At 35.6% G+C, this 18941-nt stretch overlaps 1 protein-coding gene across 1 annotated transcript in view; it reads right to left on the bottom strand.

Annotated features, from left to right (window-relative positions):
• Positions 1 to 6239: 6239 nt before the first annotated feature.
• DNAAF6 (dynein axonemal assembly factor 6) overlaps positions 6240 to 18941 on the bottom strand; it is a 44395-nt gene continuing 31693 nt past the window's right edge. Inside the window, exons 6-7 of the mRNA XM_019717704.3 lie at positions 12757 to 12842; positions 6240 to 7263 (exon numbers count right to left, since the gene is read on the bottom strand). Of these exons, the coding sequence (XP_019573263.2) occupies positions 7134 to 7263; positions 12757 to 12842 (216 nt within the window). The 3' untranslated portion in view covers positions 6240 to 7133. The remainder of the gene's footprint in view (positions 7264 to 12756; positions 12843 to 18941) is intronic.

The following is an 18941-nucleotide window of genomic DNA, read 5'->3' as shown; positions in this document are numbered from 1 at the left end:
AATATTAATTAACATGGGGAGATATTCAAAATACTTGCTAAGTTAAGAAAGCAAAGTTTCTAGCAATATGGCCAACTAAATTAACTGAAAACACTTTTGATAACAACTTCTATACATGAAAGATAATATATACAAACATTCTTTTAATTGCATAACTGAGATCACAAAAAAATGAAACTCCCAGATGCCAGAAGTGAAGAGGAAACTGAAAATCAGAGTTGTGATTGGAAGTTGTGGTTGCCCTGGGAAGGGAGTTTCAACTTTTAAGAACCACAGGGACAGTAGATGAGGTCTTAGGCCTGTGGGTTCCATATAAAACGGTCCCCTGGAAGGGCTGTACTCTCCATAAAAGGTTAGACTAGAAAAAAATCTGCATCTGTGGCACAACAGGGAAGTTTATCTGTCTCTGTCTAAGTCCTAGATAGAAGAAAAGAGTTCCTCTGAGAATTATAGCAGAGGCCTGGTACTCACGTGGGTTTTAGGTTTTAATTTACCTGCATATCCAGGGAAACTTTGAGGATCTTGGCAGAAAGAATGGTAAAATTGCTTTGCAGGGATGCTCCCACAATGCAGACCACAAGAAGTTTTCCCAGAATTTTTTTTAAAGCCCCATTAAAAAAGATATTGCAATTAAAAAAACTGTAAGAATAAATTATCTACCATGAGCGAGAGTCAGTGGACACAATCACCAGCCAGATTAGAATACTGAAAGTCATTGAGCTGGGCAATAGATTTGAGAAAATTACCCCGTTTTTTAGAACAAACAGAGATGGAAAATATTACAGGCTAAAAGACATGGAGATAGAATGAAAGGTCCAATCTTAATCTAAGAGGAGTTCCAGCAGGAAAATGGAGAAAATGGGAGAAAGGCAATATTCAAGGACATAATGGCTGAGAATTTTCCAGGATTGATGAAAGATTTTAAAAGCACAAATGTCAACTAAAATAAATAACGTTAAATCTATATCCAGACATATAGTCAAATTGCAGAGCACCAAAAAAAAAAAAAAAAAAAAAAAGAGAAAAAAATCTTTAAAACTAGAGAGAGAGAACAGATTACCTTCAAAAGAACAATAATGAGATAGACAGCAGACTTAAATTACAAAATATGGGCCAGAACACAGGTAAACAATATCTTCAAAGTTCTGAGGGAAAATATCTATCAATCTAGATTTCTAAACCCAGCTGATTATTATTCAAGAGTGAGTGCAATAGAAATATTTCCAGAAATGATGTGAGGGAATCAAGAACTCACAATCCGGGGCCGGCCCGGTGGCTCAGGTGGTTAGAGCTCCATGCTCCTAACTCCGAAGGCTGCCGGTTCGATTCCCACATGGGCCAGTGGGCTCTCAACCACAAGGTTGCCATTTCAATTCCTCGAGTCCCGCAAGGGTTGGTGGGCAGTGCCCCCTGCAACTAAGATTGAACACAGCACCTTGAGCTGAGCTGCCGCTGAGCTCTCGGATGGCTCAGTTGGTTGGAGTGCATCCTCTCAACCACAGGGTTGCCGGTTCGACTCCTGCAAGGGATGGTGGGCTGTGCCCCCTGCAACTAGAAACCACAACTGGATCTGGAGCTGAGCTGCGCCCTCCACAACTAAGACTGAAAGCACAACAACTTGAAGCTGAATGGCACCCTCCACAACTAAGATTGAGAGGACAACAACTTGACTTGGAAAAAAGGCCTGGAAGTACACACTGTTCCCCAATAAAAAAAAGTCCTGTTCCCCTTCCCCAATAAAATCTTAAAAAAAAAAAAAAGAACTCACAATCCCTCACTGAAAAAAACACACAACACAATATTAAAGAATGTACTTCAGCAAAGAAGCACTGATGTCGAAAAAAGAATGGTGAGCAAAGATAGTAAACATGTGGGTAGATATAAATATGCATTGGTTGTAAAAAAAAAACAACAACAATAATGTGGATGATGAATAATTTAGGGGTATAAAAATGAAGTTGGAGAGGCATCATTCGGTTAAAACTTTCTAAGTCCTTGAATTGTTTTAAGTGAGAATAGAACTAATGAAAAACTTTAGATATTTATAGTGAAAAACAAACAAGAAAAGAACCCCAATAAAACCCCAAACACCCCAGAAACATAATGTATAACTTCCAAACTAGTAGGGGAAAAAGAATTAAAGAATTGACTAATAGGGAAAAAGGCAATAAAGGAGGGGGGAAACCATAGAAAAAGGCAGAATAAGAGAAAAAGCCCATGATAAGGTAATATAAATGAATCCAAATATATGATTAATCACAATTAATGTGACTAGACTAAAAACTGTGAATAGAATCTTGGTTGCATTTACAAATCCAAAATTTGGCTAATTTTTGTTCATAAAAGTCATATCTAAACCATAAGGGCATAGAAAGTGATGGAAAAATATATGCCAGGCAAGTACTAACCAAAGTTGATATAACTATGTTAATGGTAAGCAAATGATACCTTAAAGCAACAAATATTATTAGGGATAAATTGTGTCACAGCATAAAAGGAATAATCCACCAGGAAGATATAGCAATTCTTAATCTATCTGCACCTAAATATATTACCTCAAATTATATGAAGGAAAAATTGACAGCATTATAAAGAGATACCAATAAATCTATCATCAGTGGTAAATTTTAATACACCTCTGCATGTTAATAGAGAAAGCAGACAAAAAATTAACGAGGATGTAGAAGATTTGGACAACAATTTAAAAAAACCTGAATTGATATAGAATTCTGTGCCCAATAATTACAGAAACTCATTCTTTAAATATACACATAGATCATTTATCACATTATTTTAACACATGCAATAAGAATTTCCAGAAACAAAAAGATAATTAAAAAATACATGTAGAAATTAAAAGAATGTAGGTTATAAAACCAGTAGGTGCAATATCATCCCATTTGGGGAAGAAAATATTATCTGTGTTATGCATTGGAAAAAAAGATTGGAAACAGGCACTAAAAATGGTAAGAGTGGTTATTTATGGTTTCTTGACTTATTGGTGAATTTTAGTTTTGCTTTATTTTTAAAGAGCTTTTCTGTATTGTTAAAGTTTCCTGCTTACAGCATGTATTTTTTTCTAATTAGAAAAAAAAATCAAAAATAAATTTTACTTAGGGTAACATGTAAACTAATACCTTGCCTGGGCTATTGCAGTAGCCTCCTAACTGGTCTCCCCATTTCCATTTTTGCCTCCTAATACATACTTTCCCCCAAAGCACTTAGAATAAAATCCAAATTCTTTTTTTGTGTGAATTTTTTTAAATTTATTGGGGTGACAATTGTTAGTAACATTACATAGATTTCAGGTGTACAATTCTGTATTACATCATCTATAAATCCCATTGTGTGTTCACCACCGAGAGTCAGTTCTCCTTCCATCACCATATATTTGATCCCCCTTAACCTCACCTCCCACCCCCCTGCCCCCTTATCCTCTGGTAAACACTAAACTATTGTCTGTGTCTATGAGTTTTTGTTTCTCATTTGTTTGTCTTGTTCTTTTGTTGTTTTTGGTTTATATACCACATATCAGTGATATCACATGGTTCTCTGCTTTTTCTGACTTATTTCGCTTAGCATTATATTCTCAAGATCCATCCATGTTGTCACAAATGTTCCTGTATCATCTTTTTTTAACCGCCATATAGTATTCCATTGTGTATATATACCACAACTTCTTTATCCATTCATCTATCGAAGGACATTTTGGTTATTTCCATGTCTTGGCCACCGTAAACAAAGCTGCAATGAACATTGGAGCACACGTGTCTTTATGTATAAATGTTTTCAGATTTTTTTGGTAGATACCCAGGAGAGGGATTGCTGAGTCATACGGTAATCCTATTCGTAATTTTTTGAGGAACCTCCACACTGCCTTCCATAACGGCTGCACCAGTCTGCATTCCCACCAACAGTGTATGAGGATTCCTTTTTCTCCACAGCCTCTCCAACACTTGTTACTATTTGTCTTGTTGATGATAGCCATTCTGACTGAGGTGAGGTGATATCTCATTGTGGTTTTCATTTGCATTTCTCTGATGATTACTGATTTTGAGCGTTTTTTTCGTATGTCTATTTGCCATTTGTATGTCCTCTTTGGAGAAACGTCTCTTCAGGTCCTCTGCCCATTTTTCAATTGGGTTGTTTGTTTTTTTGTTGTTGAGTTGCATGAGTTCCTTGTATATTTTGGATATTAGCCCCTTATCGGAGGCACTGTTTGCAAAAATCTTCTCCCATTCAGTTGGTTGCCTCTTTATTTTGTCGATGGTTTCTTTTGCTGTGCAGAAGCTTTTAAGTTTCATATAGTCCCATTCGTTTATTTTAGCTTTTCCTTCCCTTGCCTTTGGAGTCAAATTCATAAAATGCTCTTTGAACGCAAGGTCCATAAGTTTAGTACCTATGTTTTGTTCTATGCAGTTTGTTGTGTCAGGTCTTATGCTTAAGTCTTTGATCCATTTTGAGTTAATTTTGGTACAAGGTGACAGATAGCAGTCCAGTTTCATTCTTTTGCATGTGGCTATCCAATTCTCCCAGCACCAAAAATCCAAATTCTTTACCTTAGCCTGCAAAGTTCTACATGACATTGGTCCAGCCTACATTTCCAAACTTACTGTGGTCCCACTCCCCAGGTTCACTCTACTCCAAACACTGGCTTTCATTTCCTTGAACTCTCCAAGTTCTTTCTAGCCTGAGTCTTCATACTTGCTACTCCTTGTTCCTGGAAGCCCTACTGTTCTCTTTCCACCAACACTCTCTTTGTCTCGCTAAGACCTGGGTATTCTTCATGTTTTAGCTGAAGTGTTAAATCCTTAGGGAAGCTTTTACTCCTTTTCCTTTCCAGACTAGGTTTGGTTTCTCTGATAGATCTTCTGAAAGCATCTGTGTGTTTTTTTTGTTGTTTTTTTGTTTTGTTTTGTTTTTTCCTTCATAGCGGTAACAATAAACTTGAAAATACATGTTTATGTGTTTACATAGTGCTGAGTGGATATTTGTTGAAAGAATGCAAAAATGAGTGAATGAACCCTCACAAATGGTACTGGAAATTATGGAACCAAAAAGTGAGGTAAAGAAGTTCATGAGCTGCTGTGAGCAGCTGACCGAGGACCTACGACCCTGCCTCAGCCAGGGGGAGCGCAAGGCTCATAATACCAACATGGGCCAGGGAGCTGTGTCCTACACAACTAGACTGAGAAACAAGGGCTTGAATCAGTGTGTGGGTGGGGGGAAGAAGAGGATGAAAAAAAAAAGAAGTCCATGAAGGAGAAGGCTGATATGTCACAATCATTGTTTTAACTTCCAGTTCTCCTGGTAATGGCTAAGACTCATTAAAAATGCTGACAAGATAAATTTCCTTTTGTATTCTCTTTTTCTACATTTGCTTTAGTGGACTATTCCATCTTAAAGGAAGCAAGTCCTGTGAGTTAGCTTAAAAACAAAACAACAACAACAAGAAAGTTGTTACTTCCGATGTCAAGGACAGCAAAGTAGGACCATTTGCAGAGGGGTATAAATTAGTGCATCACATTCCATTGTCTTGAAGCTCTGTTTCATTATATAATTGATACAGAACCACATAACCAAAGCCAAATTCGAGTTGGCCTGGATATGCTCTACTCTTCCTGGGACAACTTGTACGCTTTTAGTCAGCTTGAGTAATAATCATCTCTGTAATTAGGGCCAGTACATAGGAAAAAGAGATATATTTTTCCACTGACTCACCGTTACTTCTCTAGAGAAGAAAAATATTAGTTACCAATTGCTTAGGCTTGCTCCAGAGTTTACACTCCAGAGTTTACACTTAAGGTGTAATCTTAAATTCTTAAAATACAGCCTTTTAAAAAGATGCTAAGAAAGCAAAGTAGGATACTCTTTTGATCTTGTAACATAATGGACCTAAATTCACAGATACGAGCTTCCTTTCACTTAATCCCACCCTCAACTCTTGCTCCCCACAGAAGAAAGTCGTGGTGGTAATTTCAATGTCAAATTCTCTACAAAACCTTAGTTTTAACACAACCACTTTCCCGAAAACCTCAGTCTTTTCCTTTGATTTGATCTAGTCACAATCTAGTGCTTGGTAGTTATCTACATAATTAAATCTAGCAAATACCTGCTTGAATATTTAGCCCCTTAATAGTTCACATAGAAGCAATAAATATCTTTCAGTTATTCATCTCTTCAAAATTTGCTCCCAGGTAATTCCACAGATCTACAATGATATGTGAGGCCAAGTCACATAAGCTTTAAAATATAATTTATTCATAAATAATTCTGAAATAAACTTATGCAATGCAGTATGGAGAGGTAGGTGGAATTGGCATAATTCATAAAAATAGGTATGTCCAATTAAGAATAAATATAGGAAACGAGGAAGAACAGGATTTGTAAATGTATCATGCTTTTCTTTATATTCCTTTTAAATGTCAAGGATTTAAATTACTAAATATAAACACAGTACCCTGAAAGGCATTGTTAATAATTATTAGTGCACAAAAGGAAAAATATTTTTAACCGAACTAGAGCCAAACATTGAGAGCAGGAATGATGAATCCAAACAATACTGTGTGCTCAAGAGTATGCTTTGATTCAAGTAAAACATGTGGTTAGTATGGAGCATCAAACTATTTATAATCCTTTGTTATTTGTATATTCCAGAACAATAGTGAAAGCCTAAACAGAGAACACTAAATCATTTCATCAGACCAATGCAAAGACAATCAAATATTATTTTCTGGTGATAATAACGACCAATTGCTATGCAACTGATTGTATGATAGTATAATTAATTGGCTTAAGTTCTTAAGACTACTGAAATAAATGGACCAACCATTTCATGGTCATATTTCAGTTATTTAAATGACCATGTAGTAATCTAATGGGTTAACCTGTAAATTCAATCCCGCTATCATTATAAAAATGGAATAGCTTATTAGTGTGAGAAAACAATATTTCCTCACAGAGTAACAGAAATGACTGTAAATGATCAGAATATCAGTAGAATTGAATTTATGCCCTTTCTGAAGTATGCCAGAAGAATAAAAAAAAAGATAGAAAACATTAACCATTTTTTTCAAATTTTTTAATTTTTTGTCAGGGCTGTTTTGCCACTTTTCCTCCTTACTCATGCAGTTTCAGAAGAAATTAACAAAATCGAACTCTCTTTTCAGAGTTGCAGTGACTTCAAGAGTCTCCGTTTCCAGGATATACAAAGCTTTGGCACTCTCACATTCCACAGGATGGGGCAAGTTCAGCAAGAGCTTCCTAAAAAAAACAAAACAAAACTGATATAAATACATAGAAGCAGCTTCCTAAAGTGATATCAAGAAGATACCACTTTTAATAAGGTAATGGAAAGCAATATATACCATCAGAATATTAGGAACCAAAAAACAATATTTAGACAGTATAAGTACTGGATCAAAAGTATGCCTAAATAACGCACAACGTATACCAGTTGTTTGGCCTTAAAAATCCAAGCAGAGGTTTTGACCCCTTCCCCCCATTTTTCTAAATTGACCTCATTTTGCATTATATAAACAGAGCTTCAGGCTATGTTTATAGGCATAGACATAGAACCATTGCAACTTTAAGTTGGTTGCATAGATCCGTTGCCAGTCAAACTTATGTATAGATGGAATGTGACTGTCTGATACAAATCTGAAAATTGGAATGGTTCTATAAGAATTCTGCTAACACAACTTTAGGCTGAGTCTCTACTGCACGTGTAGTTATTGAAACTCAGACCTGGTGGCCAAGACATGGAAACAACCAAAATGTCCTTCGATAGATGAATGGATAAAGAAGTTGTGGAATATATACACAATGGAATACTATTCGGCAGTAAGAAAAGATGATATAGGAACATTTGTGGTCTTGAGAGAGTAATGCTGAGCGAAACAAGTCAGACAGAAAAAGCAGAGAACCATGTGATTTCACTGATATGTGGTATATAAACCAAAAACAACAAAAGAAACTCAGGCCTGGAATGATTTCAATATCAGATCAATGAGAATGCTTCTCTGTGCTTGGCTTCGGGTTCTTTCTACTATACATTGAGAAAAATCCCCTGTGAGAGATTGCTGGGTTTATTTTGCAGTTGATGGCCCAGTTGCTGGATAGCTGCATGCTTTATATACACGGCTGGGATGTGACATCCATAATTCTGTCATAGTATTATGAATCTGAATTATGCATGGGGTTGGTACATACATGCTGGTATCTGAAGAAAATTAAATGCGTGAAATACTTGTTACCTCACATTCTCAATACAAGGCTTGAGTATCTCTATAAAAAGTGGACAGAAAAGATCTTTTAGATGGTATAAGATCCAAATCAGTAAAATAATCTGGTAATTTTTAGGGGTACTTATTGAATACTTGTATAAGGAACTAGTATTTGAAAACAAAACCCTTGAAAATCAATTGCCTCTTTACTCATTTGCAAAGACCTAAGTTCAGGACACTGGACTCAATAAAAGTATTAGTCACACATCTATGGAACCTGAAGGAGAAATTTTCTGTGATTCTTCTTCCATTGCAGATATTTGGGGTAGGAGAAAGAGCTCCCTCCATCTTAAGTAATGAACTCATGATGTATTTTAATGTTGCCTGTAATGTTTGACATCTCAAAAAAAGAGTTGGTGCAGAAATGTTTAGAGTCCATAGTTTTAAAGTTGTTAACAATATAGCTCATGCTAGAGTTAGATTTGCTTTATCCCTTATTCTACAAATGGTGACATATTCACTTTAAAAAGAAAGCAAAGCTCTGTGGTGGTAGCTTCACTGCACTGAAAGACAGCTATAAATCAGCTGAAGAAGGAGTTCCAATGATAATGTGCACTTCTCTGCCCAGAGAGAAATAAATTCAAAGGAGACAGTTAGTGGCCATTGGGATGATCCATTTGTCCCTGCATTTCTGTCTAGTCTTTAGAGTAGTAAGGCTTCACATGCTAAAATTTTGAACAAAAGAAACTGCAATTTATTCAGGCTCTTAGGAGAAGGAAAGTATTTTTGTCTCATCCATTTTACTGTCTGACATCTGACGTGACATCTATATTTAAACAAAATAAAATTCCACAATATTTAACCATGTACAATTCACTGAAGGACAGGGCTATATCTTACCTTGATGTCGCCCCCCCACCCCAAGTATTGGCAGAAGACTTTATAAATGTTTGCTGAGTGAATAAATAAATGAATGAAAAAACAAATCAGACACCATGAAATGATATTTAAACAACTGCTATAGATTCGTACTATAAAATATGAACAAACTTTTAAACCCAAATACCTCTTCCTTTACATTTTTTGGGGTTTTCATTTATATCTTTCTTTCTTTCTGTTGTAATTAAAGTTTATTGGGGTGACAATTGCTAGTAAAGTTACATAGATTTCAGGTGTACAATTCTGTATTACATCATCTATATATCACATTGTGTGTTCACCACCCAGAGTCAGTTCTCCTTCTATCACCATATATTGGATCCCCTTTACCCTCATCTACCACCTCCCTGCCCCCGTGCCCTTTGGTAACCACTAAACTATTGTCTGTGTCTATCAGTTTTTTGCTTGTTAATTTGTTTGTCTTGTTCTTTTGTTGTTTTCAGTTTTATATACCACATATCAGTGAAATCACATGGTTCTCGACTTTTTCTGTCTGACTTATTTTGCTCAGTATAATAATCTCGAGATCCATCCATATTGTCGCAAATGATACTATTTCATCTTTTCTTATGGCAGAACAGTATTCCATTGTGTATATATACCACAACTTCTTTATCCGTTCATCTATCGAAGGACACTTTGGTTGTTTCCATGTCTTGGCCACCGTAAATAAAGCTGCAGTGAACATTGGAGCACATGTCTTTACGGAGTAATGTTTTCAGATTTTTTGCGTAGATACCCAGGAGTGGGATTGCTGGGTCATATGGTAATTCTATTCGTAATTTTTTGAGGAACCTCCACACCGCCTTCCATAACGGCTGCACCAGTCTGCATTCCCACCAACAGTGTATGAGGGTTCCTTTTTCTCCACAGCCTCTCCAACACTTGTTACTATTTGTCTTGTTGATGATAGCCATTCTGACTGTGGTGAGGTGATATCTCATTGTGGTTTTTATTTAACTTTCTCTGATGATTCATATGTGTATTGGCCATTTGTATGTCTTCTTTGGACAAATGTCTATTTAGGTCCTCTGCCCATTTCTCTTCCTTTACATTGATAATATATTTGCTTTTTAAGAAGCTACAGTTTAGGCAGTGATCAAATGTTTATCCAGTGCCAACTTTCATTAGAAATTACTCAAATACAAACAATAATTTATGAAAGTAAAAAAAATTACCTATACAGTGAATTCTAGTGTAGAGACTTACATTTTTACACTTATATTAGAGAATTCAAGTTGATATCCCTTGCAAAAGATTAAATAAAGAACAACCTTGCTCTGTGCATATTCAAATAATGCAGTTTTTATTTTGTGTAGTTAATAAGTGATTTGATTTACATATCCGGGTTAAAAACAGACATGACCTGTTTAAGGTTTCTATTGGAGACATAATAATTTTCAAACAAAGTGCAGAAATAACTACTGAGCTGCAATTCACTATTCCATTTAGAAAACTTTATGTTAGGTATCAATGTCATTGAACATCAGTCAATTTGAAATTAATCTAAATTAAAGGAGCACAGCAAAGGTGAGAATAATCTAAAGCAGTACTAAACCAAAATTGATTCATACTTGTCTTTAGAATGTGTTTTTATTATTACATTTAAGGGATTCATTTATGATATTCTTAGAATTCACTTTGAAAAATAATTAAAGCCCATATGAAGACAAAAGTCAGGAGATTTGTTTATTTTGATTGTATAATGCTAAATATCTGGGTATTACTAATAATTACAATGCAATTGATTATCATTTGATTGATGGTACTAGTCAATTCAGTGAAAATGAATTCACTTGCTCTCTGCCTTACAGATACATGAATAGAATATCCTGTCTTACCTTTCTTGAAGCAAGTAAACACAGTTTTATAGGGTGTCAAAGTTAGAAACTAAATAAAGTAGACATGAGTATAAATAAACTCAAAACCAAGACATATTTCCAATAATACAATTTCAGATAATAGCATGGCTCCAAAGAATGCTCCAGTGTTTAGGAAAAGAGATTTAAAAAGAACAAAAACCAAAACCAAAAAAAAACCCTTAATTCTATCTTGTGTCTTCTATTTTAATTAATGATTTTTTTCTTAAGAGATTAAGTACAGTATGATTCAAATGACCTAGTGCAGACCACATTCTGTGTGGAAAAGTGTCTCTGTGTGAGTCTTTCATTTAGTGGGCTCTGATAGATATCTGGAACGACAGCATAGCCAGAGCAGCTGCCTAAAGATTGATGGAGACCGTGAGAACTGCTAGGGGAACGGAAATTAACTCCATGGTGTGTAGCTATGTGTGTGCTTTTAACAAGCGCACAAATATCATGGAAGATCGATTGTCCATTTAACCAACTTTCCTCGCAAAGGTTGGATGGAAGAATAAATGTGTGCATAATACGCAATGAAAAAATTACAATACTCCTTGAATTGAATGGTAGGAATAGTGAATGCAATTTTTATAACATGAGACATTTATTTTGTGAGAATACACTTCAAAATTACTATATAAGTAATGAGGAAATATTTTATGTATATTCATCTGTAGATCATTTTGGGTTAAAAGCATGTGCTGTAGAAATCAAGGTTAAGCTATGTATGTACATTGGGTTGTTTACACAGAGAAGTCTTTCAGATGAAGGATCTACATTTTTTTGAAGCCCTAAGATCAACAAAGGAGAATTGTAGGTACTGATAATGGAAGGAAGAGAATGTACCAGCAGCTGACTGCTCCCCACACCCAGTTTGAAATGTTGATGAGTTACAGAGAAAGAATCACTGCAATCAACCAAAGTGTGTTCACTGCTATACATCCAGATGAAATGTGAACAAAGCTGTGAGATATTTAGATATTTTATCTAGTACACACCGGCTTCCATGGATTTCTGCTTTACAGCATTAGTTTTGAGAGAGAGGACTAATTTATCCAGGTTTCAGGATAAATATTTTATATCAATTTTACTGTATGTACTGTGTATGGGGGACATGATTTGAATCTGTGTAATAACAAGATTGTTTTCAAAATATCAAAATGTTTAATTGAATCATTCCATTATCATCTGTATTATTTTAAAATGTATTCACACAACTTGAGGATCTAGTAATAAATTAGCTGCTAGAATTTTGTTTTAAGTAATTGATGACAAGACTTTTTGTTGATTTTTAGATGAATATAATCAAACTTAACCTTGGAGCCTCCCACCATACCCAAAAAGTTTAAAGACATTGCTTCTCTTATGCCATCACTGTACAAAACAAACAAACAAACAAACAAACACATGCAAGATTTACAACTCAAGGGATTTTTACTTCTAGCTATTTTTCCTGGCAGATAAGCCAACTGCATTTGAATGTCAAAGACTGTGTTTTGGTGGTATCAACCTATTCCAAATGTACTGATGCACAGTAGAAAAAATATCTAGGTATTCCCAAATGTATTTATGTTTATATCATGTAGATCAAAGATCTGAATGACTGACTTTTTCACTTTTCTTCAGACTTTAAGGGTGATGCAAAAAAACTATGTACATTTTTTTAAAGAATATTGACTAAACATTCATTAATATTATAACATATTATTCTAGTTCTAAGTTTTACTCACTTATTAGGAGTACGAAGGTCAAGGATCATTTCCTGGATATCAACTTTAATTTCAGAAGGGTTCGTATTTGGCAGTTTGATTTTAACCTGAAAGAGAAAATGAGAAAATACTGTTGTCTTGAAGAACAGTTAATTTGAAGAGCGTGAGTAAATATGGGGAAATGAGAACTAATATTTATTAAGTGCTAACTCTGTGCCAGGCTATGCCCTTTCCTCATAACAATCTTGAGAAGCAGGGATTATTATCCCCATTTTACAGATGGAGAAACTTAGATACAGTGAAGTTTAGTGAGTGGCCCAAGGTCTATCTGAGTAAGCTATATGTAATTTGACTAGGTCTATTTGATTCCAAAGCTATATAGAAGCACTTTGCTTACTTGCTTGTAACCTTCATTGCCTGAAGGTGCATACCAGCACACCTGCTAGAGTTGGGGACCTTCAACTGCCTTTATATCAGTGGGCCCCTGTGTATAAAAAATAGTTAGTTCTCATGTTGGGTGTGGGTTGACGATGCCATCTTGTACTCCTGGTATAAACCCTCATACCACATTTCCTAGAGAAGTGTAGGAGTCCAGAAAAGTTTATAACATAACAAAAGAGAAATAAAAATATGACCCCTACACATAAAATGGGACTATTTATTGGTTTGGTAAGACTTCACTTAAAAATGTTTCATCTAAATTACCATGTGACCCAGTAATTCCACTCCTGGGTATATACCCAAGAGCATTAAAAGCAGGTATTCAAACAAAAATATGTACATAACGTTTTTGTTCACAGCAGCAGTATTCACAATAGCCAAAAGGTGCAAATGACCCAAAGTGTATCAATTGATGAATATGGATAACCCAAATGTGAAATATCCACACAATGGAATATTATTCAGCCATGAAAAGGAATGAAGTGCTATTACATGGATGGACTTTGAAAACATTAAGCTAAGAGAAAGTAGCCAGGCACTAAAAGCTATTTATTATAGGATTCTATTTATATGAAATATTCAGGCAAATACATAGAGATTAAAAACAGATTGGTGGTTGCCAGAGACTGGGGAGGGAATAAAGATGAGTGACTATTTAATGGGTATGAATTTCCTTTTGGGTTGATGAAAATATTCTGGAATTATATATTGGTGATGGTTGCACAACATTGTGAATATACTAAATGTCACCAATGGTGATTTTTATATTATGTGTATTTTATCATAATACAAAGACTCATCTCCCACTTTAATTATCTTTCTGATAGAAGTCTCTCTCTCTCTCTCTCTCTCTCTCTCTCTCTCTCTCTCTCTCTCTCTCTCTCTTTCAGATGATATGGCATATGGTTTCCAAAAACAAAGAAAAAACAACCAAAGGTTAAGGTAAATTATAAAGCCGTATCTAAAATGATCTAAAAGACTTGAAATATTGGACATCTGGTGATTTCAGAGCTGGACTGACAGGGATAAAAGCCGTAGGTTATGAGTGAAATAGATATCAAATAAGTAATGGGAAAAATGGAATTCCTTATAAGGGGCTTAAAGTAGGCAACAGTACTTTTGTAATATAAATTATGTGGACCACCACATGTCTGTGAGTTATAGCTTATTTTATTATTATCTGTATATAAAAAACTATTTGTGAATAGAGCTATAGAGGTCCTGCTATCTAAATATATTATATGGTTAACATTTTCATTAAACAAATAATTACCTCCTAATTCATATTTTGAAAATTCAAATCTTTATAATTAAAGATACTTTAAGGGAGAGAAATGGAATATTTCTCAAAGAGGTAGTTATAGGTGCTCTGGCTCAAAGTAAATGAGCATTTCATTGGACAAGGAAAGACCGATTTTTCTGTAATAACATTGAAATCTGACAGTCGAGTTGAGACGTTCTTTAGTTGCAGGATGACTCATGTCACCTGGACCAGAGGTTACAAATAGTTCTTTCTTTAGTGTGAAATGTTTAGATCTTTCAAGGGAAAATATTATTTCCCCAGGGTTTGAGATGACATTTGAGGGAGGAAAAAAAATATGAGTTCTGTGAAATTTAGATACAACTTTTGGGTAGAACTTCAAAGTGGTTCTTGAAATCATTTGCAACTCTAGTGAAGGATAATTCAGAAACAACAATTTTTCCTCTTGAGTAAATTAAAATTGTGTACTAAAATGTCACAATTTCAGAAGAGGGATAGGAGAAAGAAAAAATTAAGTGAAATGGTACACATTAATATCTTACAAGATAGAAGATTCATTGAGGAATCTTAAAAGAAAAACTCCTCCTGAAACAAGAATCAGACTTCTTTAGAGATACTTTTAATGAACACCTGGAAAATGGACATGATTATTTATTGACTTCTAACTGATTGTACACAAGACTTAACTTGTCCAACATTAATAAATACAGTACGTCACTGACCAAGCAATTAAAGGGATTGATATGCCTTTCTTTAGATAGGCAACAAATTGAATTTATTTTAAAGACTAAACTGTTTTAATAGGCAAAAAAGAAAAACTGCTAAAAATTTCATTGGAAAACTTGCAACCTTTTGGGAGTTCAACCTTTGGAGTCAAACTTGGGATGGAATTCTGGTTCTGTCACTTTAAGTTATTTACTTTTTATTAGTTATCTATTGTTACATAACCAAAACAAATCACACCCTCCAATTTATGACTCAAAATAACAATAAACATTTATTGTCTCACACATTTTCCATGAGTTAGGAATTTGGGAATGGCTTTGCTAGGTAGTTCTGACTTAGGGTCTATCATGAGATTGTAGTCAAGATACTGACTGGGGCCACAGACATTTGAAGGCTTTATTGGGGTTAGAGGATCTGCATCCAAGATGGCTTGCTCACATGGATGTTTGCAGGAGGCCTCAGTTCTTCACAACATGGACTTCTCCATAGGTCTTAAGGGCTGCTTGAGTATCCTTATGACACAACTGTCTTCTCCCCAGAGTAAATGATCCAAAAGAGCAAGGCAGAAGCGATGCCATTTTTTAATGTAGCCTCAGAAATTATATTTTTTTCTGTAATATCTCATTAGTTATACAGGTCAGCCCTATTCAATGTGAGAGGGGACTGCACAAAAGGGAAGCATATCAGGAGGTGAGAACCTTTGGGAGATATCTTGTAGGCTGGTTACCACACTATCCACCACTAACTTTAGTTCAAACCTCTGCCTTCTTGCCTGGTGAATAAAAAGTAACAGAAAAAAGTTCACTAATTTAAGGTTTGTGAGATCCTTTCTTCTCAATTTCAGCTTGTCTCCAGGTAAGTAGTCAAAACTACTCAGTCACTCTCTAGGAATTAACTTTGGGACTTTCCTGAAGATAGGTAAAGGTAGGTCAAATTGCTTACAAGTTATTTTAATGGTCCGTCATTTATTCTCCTCTGTGTGTTGTAACAGAGCTGGCTTAATACACTAAGCTTTTTGGGGGGTAGTCATTGGTGTGAAGTTATCATTTTGAGTTTTAAATTTCCTCTTTATTAACTTGTTCTTATGATAGATTAATATGACAAGATGATACTTGAAGAGATCATATTCCTATAATCTCTAAGTTATTAATACAGGCTCCCTAGTTCCTCAGATAAATGTCTATGATCATATTATAAAGTGTTTGAAAATTGAAATGGGAAGGCCAAATAGCAAGTATTCCAAAGAGGTCATACATTCTAGGTTTCCTCATGAACTGTCATTCCTGAGTATCAGAACAGAAGAATAACTGAAACTATCTTATATGAAACTTGACCGATCTCTACTACTTATTGAAATTTCGGTGAAACTTAAGATGTACAGAAGTGTTTGGCCTGACACTTGGAAGTTGTTCTTATTTAATTTATGGGTTCTAGATAGCTCACCCTCAAACACTCACAGCCTCACCACCACTGTCTTGAGACTACCAGAATTTAATTCATTATATTTTTATCTTTACTTGTCAATAAAAACAAGAAGCCTCAGATTCTCATGTCCGTCCCTATCATCTAATCATCTGGATCTTATCTCCTATTTTGTTTACATTTCCTACCCCTTCCACTAGGTCCTCTGGAACACATAGTACATCGCTTATCTCATAAGCCTCTTTGAATATTCTCTTCAACTTCTTAATCTAACTGAAATCTAGACCTCCCTTAGTGACACTGCTTCCTTTATAGTCTTCTCAGTTGGTGCCTGTTTTTTTTTCTCCCATCCCCCTTATATCACAGGGCCTGCCTCTTCCCTCCAGCTTTTTAAAATAAATCTCATGTCTTCACACTATACCACCAATTAACCTCCTCACTGCAATTATCTACCAATTCCTGGGTCTTACCCCCACCCTAATTTCTCTAATAGTTCTTTGTTCTCCATTGATATTTCTAACATTAACTTCTTCTGTCTTAAATCTTGGTGATTTAAATATCCACTTAGATGACTTTTCCAAAGTCCAAGCCTTACTTCCTCATCTCCTTCAAGTCTTTGCACAAATATTGCCTTCTCAGTGAGACCTTCCCTGACCACACTATTTAAAATTATAGCCACTAACAACCCTAGTACTCCCTATCACTTCCCCTTGCTCTTTTCCTCTTCCTAGCATTTACCAACTTCCAATGTACAATAAAGTTTACACATTTATTTTGTTCATTTATCTCTCGCACTAGAAGGTATGCCCCATTGAGGGCAGTAATATTTGTTTTTTGTTTACTACAGTATCTTCAGTTCTTAGAACAGTACTTGGCACATCATAGACATTCGATAAATATTTGTTGAATAAATAAATGAATACATGAATGAATGTAAGGGTGGTTCAATATTAAGAAATTTAATATAATTTACCAATAATCAAAACTAAAAAATCATATGATCTCCACAAATATTAAGAAGGCATTTGCACCTGAAATCTATGTAATTTTACTAACAATTGTCACCCCAATAAATTAAAAAAAGAAGGCATTTGTTCAAATTCATCATCCATTCTTGCTTATAACTCTTAATAAAATCAGAATAGATAAATAGTTTCTTAACACATAGCCCAAAATTCAGTACCAGGTTGAATGAGGAAACACTAGAAGCATCCTAATTAAAGTGAGAAGTACAGGGGCCAGCCTGGTGGCTCAGGCAGTTAGAGCTCCGTGCTCCTAACTCTGAAGGCTGCCGGTTCGATTCCCACATGGGCCAGTGTGCTCTCAACCACAAGGTTGACGGTTCAACTCCTCGAGTCCCGCAAGGGATGGTGGGCTCCGCCCCCAGCAACTAGCAACGGCAACTAGCAACGGCAACTAGCAACGGCAACTAGCAACGGCAACTGGACCTGAAGCTGAGCTGCACCCTCCACAACTAAGATTGAAAGGACAACAATTTGACTTGGAAAAAAGTCCTGGAAGTACACATTGTTCCCCAATAAGTCCTGTTCCCCTTCCCCAGTAAAATTTTTTTAAAAAGTGAGAAGTACAAAATAATGACCAACATTTGCCACTATTATGTAATGTAATTCTGGAGGTACTGATGCAATTAAACAGGAAAGAAATGGGAGGCAGAATTATCATTATCTGAGGGAGGAAGGAGCATTCCAAGTAGAATGAACAGCAAGGAATCAGGAAATAACTTGATACATTGAAGGATCAGAAAGAAAGCCAGGGTAGCTAGAACATAATGAACAAGGAAGAAAATGTTGCATCAGATGAAACTGAATAAGTAGGTAGGGGTCACATCATATAAGGCTTCATAGGTCAAGATAAGGAGTTTGGATTTTGTTATAAGTGCAATAGGAAGCTGTTGCGGGCTCTGAGCAAAGAAGTGACCTGATCTGATTTACTTTTTGAAACAATTGCTCTAAACATTGTGGAAAGGTTGCAAGCAAACAAGAGTAGAAGGAGGGAGATGAGTCAGGAGGGAATCATAATGGTCCGGTGACGGATTAGGGTGGTTTGGAACATGATGGTAGTTGTGGTGGTAATGAAAATTAGATGGATTTAGAATATATTTTGAAAGTAGCGCCAATAAGACTTGCTGATGGATTGCATATAAGGTATAAAGGAAAGAGGAATGAGGGATAATTTAGGTTGTTCGCTTGTGCAATTAGGTGGAAGTTGTTGCATTTCCTGAAATGAGGAAGATATACGCGTATGAGAAAGAGGTATGGGGAAGACAATTAAGAGCTGTGCTTTGGACATTAGGCTGGAGTTGCCTATTAAACAAGTGGAAGATGTCAAGTACGCG

This window comes from Rhinolophus sinicus, chromosome 18 (genome assembly GCF_057876585.1).
Source record: "Rhinolophus sinicus isolate RSI-liver-muscle chromosome 18, RSI-T2T, whole genome shotgun sequence".
NCBI classification, from domain to species: domain Eukaryota; kingdom Metazoa; phylum Chordata; class Mammalia; order Chiroptera; family Rhinolophidae; genus Rhinolophus; species Rhinolophus sinicus.
Note: the sequence above shows the minus strand (reverse complement) of the source record. Positions and strands in the feature narration are given on the sequence as shown.